The 2,214-nt window shown below is 51.9% G+C and overlaps 1 protein-coding gene across 3 annotated transcripts in view; it reads right to left on the bottom strand.

Annotated features, from left to right (window-relative positions):
• Nucleotides 1-1,974, bottom strand: part of Vgll3 (vestigial like family member 3) — a 51,679-nt gene extending 49,705 nt beyond the window's left edge. For all 3 annotated transcript variants that reach the window (XM_029544875.1, XM_029544876.1, XM_029544877.1), the window contains exon 1: nt 1,484-1,974. In XM_029544875.1, coding sequence (XP_029400735.1) covers nt 1,484-1,609 — 126 coding nt within the window. In that variant the 5' untranslated portion in view covers nt 1,610-1,974. The remainder of the gene's footprint in view (nt 1-1,483) is intronic.
• Nucleotides 1,975-2,214: the final 240 nt, after the last annotated feature.

The following is a 2,214-nucleotide window of genomic DNA, read 5'->3' as shown; positions in this document are numbered from 1 at the left end:
AATTGAAGGCCTCTACAGCATGAGAGATGGACCAATACCCAAGGTCTCTGCCTGAATTGAACCTACAGCGCTACTATTTTGTATGCATCAAAGAATACAAGATGAGTAAAAATGTTTTTGATAGACATTCTTGATGTGAAATTACAAAAAAAAAAAAAAAAAAAAAAAACTGCTTCTCCTATCTCTCCCATCAAAGGTGATTTTGTTTTAAAATAGTAAAGTTTTCTAATTTAAAGTAAGTAATAAATAGTAGCAAGGAAGTGGGGTCTTCTGTCTCGTGTCTCATTTGGTCTTCATTAAGATAGGATTGTTTAAGGGTGACTCCTGGACTTGGACCCTTTCAGAGTTAGCTGAATCTGACGGCCACTAAGTCTCATACAGAGTTACAGTCTCTTTCCCAAAGTGTAGCCCTATACTTCTAGAAAAGGGACAGGAGCAAAGGAAAAATAGAAATTCAAAGGTCAGATTGCTCCAAGGGTCAGACCCTGAAGGCCAGAATAAAACATACAGTTCCTTAAAGATGAAAAACAAGTCAAAAATCCTGTAAATCACCATTTCCTAACTATATCTAGCTGTATTTTTAAGTTTCGATGAAATTAGCCTACTCTAATCCCCGATTCAGTATAGCCCCTTGTCACAGGCACGTTTTACTGTTTTTAATATTGTTCTAACTAAATTTTGTTGCAGTTGCTATGTCGCCACAGAGTAATCTCAAGAATTCCTAGTGGCAAGTTCTTCCAGGGTCTACCCTTATCATCTAGTTTCCAGGTCCCTTTTACCAACATTTTCAGTCTCTTGGCTGGGTGGGGCCCAGGCATGGAGATACTCCTGGCTACCTTGGGCTAAGAAACAAAAGTTCACTGATGAACACCAGCAGGCTCTGTGCTTTGTTAGGAATAGAAAGTGAATGAAGAGCCTTTTGAGAATCCCCGTCTAAACCATAGCCTCAGGGAGAAAGGCAATGAATAAATTCTAGAAACATTGAATGTGTCTTACATCCGACCAGTGTTCCACCCTAAAAGTCCCAGAACAGTCAGTCACTCCATCAGCTCCCTTCTCAGGTAACCTCTGCTACCTCACTCGCATATTTCTTCCACTTACTCCAGAAAACGCTGAAATACTCTACTTGCCCAAGGAAACAAAGTATTTGAGTTAAAAGTTTACTCACACAGTCCTAAGACAGATGCCTTTGGTGAGCTTCAGGGAACTGAGTCCTAAGGACCAGTGAAGCTGGGAGCAACAGTCTCTGAGTCCAGGTGACACAGCTCAAAAAAGCCCCCGGCCAGGTAAAGCCATTCCAAGGATCCCAACCCTGCCATGCTCAGTTCTGCCCTTCCGGAGTGTCTTTTTCTTCCTATGGTTCCCAGCAAGTCCTAAAGCATCTTTCACGCCTCGGGACCCGGCGGGGCATGGCTTGAGCCTGACACCGATACCCGGTGCCCCTCGTCCCCGCCCCCGGAAGGCTGCCGGGCTGGTGACTCACCTGCTGGCCAGGTTGGGGCGGCGGATGATAGCAGGCTGTAGGGCAGGTTGTAGCTGCCACAGGGTTGGGCAGATACTGGGGCGCTCCATACGGCTGGGGGTGATACATCACCTCCACACAACTCATGGCAGCGGGGCCAGCGGCGGCCCCGGAGTCGCCGCCGCCGCTCTATGCGCTGGCGCGAGGGGCGCCACCGCCACCGCCGCCGCAGCTGCTGTCCGCGTCGCTGAACCAGCTGCTACTGCGGCTAAGGCGGGTCCTCGGCGGCCTCGGGCTCCGCGCCGGGAGCGAGCTCGGGAGGGGTTGGCAATCAGCGGCGGCCCATGCGCGGGCACCTTCATTTTCAGCCCCTCCGGGTGCCCCCTCTGCTCGCGCTTATATAGCGACGGGACGACGCTGCAGCCCGCCCCGCGGCAGGAGCATGACAGCGCTGGGCTCAGGCGTCCGCATCCGAAACAGGAGCTTACTCCGCAGTGCCAGCAGCAGCTGCAGCCTGGTCCCCGCTAGGGCCGCCCCAGGAGCGCAGCAGTGCTTTGCATACACACAATGCACGCCCGGGACTTGTCCTATCACCAGCACGGGCGGCTGGGCGAGGACCGGGAGGCGGGGGCAGAGTAGCAGGAATGTGGGGAGGCGGGGAGCTTGCCTCCCCAGCTCTTAGGAGCAGTTTATCAGAAAAGTTCCATCAACTCAGGTCCACAGCGGGCGGGTCGCCCAGCAGGGGGACCCTG

Source organism: Mus pahari, chromosome 12 (assembly GCF_900095145.1).
Source record: "Mus pahari chromosome 12, PAHARI_EIJ_v1.1, whole genome shotgun sequence".
Classification (NCBI taxonomy): domain Eukaryota; kingdom Metazoa; phylum Chordata; class Mammalia; order Rodentia; family Muridae; genus Mus; species Mus pahari.
Note: the sequence above shows the minus strand (reverse complement) of the source record. Positions and strands in the feature narration are given on the sequence as shown.